Source organism: Mandrillus leucophaeus, unplaced genomic scaffold (genome assembly GCF_000951045.1).
Source record: "Mandrillus leucophaeus isolate KB7577 unplaced genomic scaffold, Mleu.le_1.0 Scaffold686, whole genome shotgun sequence".
In the NCBI taxonomy this organism is placed as follows: Eukaryota; Metazoa; Chordata; class Mammalia; order Primates; family Cercopithecidae; genus Mandrillus; species Mandrillus leucophaeus.
The window spans coordinates 422,109-423,771 of NW_012107430.1; the positions used below are offsets into that span (position 1 = coordinate 422,109).

Here is a 1,663-nt window from a genome sequence, read left to right on the forward strand (position 1 = left end):
CCCATTTCAGAAGGACTTGGTGGAAACAACTCCTTATTCGACATCTGAAAAGACAGCCAGAGTAATAAACAGTGAGGTTCCTACTAGAATAAGGATAAATACTCTATTTATTTATTTATTTATTTTTACTTTTTATTTTTTTTGAGATGGAGACTCGCTGTGTCACCCAGGCTGGAGTGCCGTGGCATGATCTCGGCTCATTGCAACGTCCACCTCCCGGGTTCAAGCGATTCTCCTGCCTCAGCCTCCTGACTAGCTGGGATTACAGGCATGTGTCACCACGCCTGGCCAATTTGACTAATTTTTTGTATTTTTAGTAGAGACGGGGTTTCACCATGTTAGCCAGGATCTCCTGACCTCGTGATCCGCCTACCTTGGCCTCCCAAAGTGCTGGGATTACAGGTGTGAGTCACTGTGCCAGGCCAAGATAAATACTTTTTAGCAGTTATCAGACGTGGGCCAGCCGCCAGTGCCACAACTACCACCATCAGTATGGAAGCTTGCTTTTCCCGAGTACCATATGCCAAGCTCTCCACCTGCATCGTCTCCTCTCACTTCTCAGATACTGTGAGGCAGCTATATTACACATCATCAATCTGAGGCCTACAGAGGGCATCTTGCCCAAGGTGCTGAAGCCATGATTCTAACTCAAGTCTACCTGACTCCAAAGCCTGCATTCTTAAGAGCCATAACTGAAGGTGCATACGTAAGGAATAGTTTTGGATGAAGAAGAAAAAGTTCATGACCACAAATGCTTCAGGTCAAAGTTTATTTCTGTGTTTACAAAATGATGGCAAAACTATACCTCATATAAAACTACTATGGGAAATACTGCTTTGGAGTGGGAAACACTAAACCAAATGCTGTTACTGAAAAGTTCTTATGCTGTTATATAGTTACAGGCCAAACAATCTAATAATCCATGTAGCTCATAAAATAGGAAATCATTTGCCTACATTGTCTTATTAAGTTGACATACTTTATCTATAGAATGCCTACATAATGTACACTACTTAGACATTTTTACTACCACATAAATCTGTTTCTCGCATACTACCTCGCACAAAATGGATACCCAATAAACATGTGCTAACTGTATGAGTAAATGAATAAATAATAAAGCAGAAGACATGATATTTGTGTAAAAAGACATGACATTTATATTTTCGTTTTTGCTTTTAGACAGTTGCAGTCTGCCAGTCAGGCTAGTGCAGTGGTGTGATCATAGCTCACTTCAGCCTCAAACTTCCAGACTCAAGTGATTCTCCTGCCTCAGCCTCCTGCAGTAGCTGGGATTACAGGCATGGGCCACCATTACTGGCTTGTATTTTTAAAAATCTTTTTTAGAAAGGAGGTCTCACTATATTGCCCAGGCTGGTCTTGAACTCCTGGCCTCAAGTGATCTTCCTGCCTCAGCCTCCTGAGTAGCTGGAATTATAGGCACAGCCACCATGCCTGGCTCTGATATTTGTATTTTTAAGTTTCTGTTTGTCCCTGGTCAGATAAAATTTCTCTTTTCTCCTGTAGTCTGACACTGCTTGATTTACATATCTGCTTTAGAGCTTTTTGTTGTCTGTGCTAAATTAGAATTATATTGTATTTTAGTCTTCCAGATAGCACTAGGTTTAGTAATTTTTGTATATACAATAATGCATTTCAAATA

At 40.7% G+C, this 1,663-nt stretch overlaps 1 protein-coding gene across 1 annotated transcript in view; it reads right to left on the reverse strand.

Annotated features, from left to right (window-relative positions):
- Positions 1-1,663, reverse strand: part of ARNTL2 (aryl hydrocarbon receptor nuclear translocator-like 2) — a 50,823-nt gene that overhangs the window by 2,682 nt on the left and 46,478 nt on the right. Inside the window, exon 15 of the mRNA XM_012002418.1 lies at positions 2-44. Coding sequence (XP_011857808.1) covers positions 2-44 — 43 coding nt within the window. The remainder of the gene's footprint in view (position 1; positions 45-1,663) is intronic.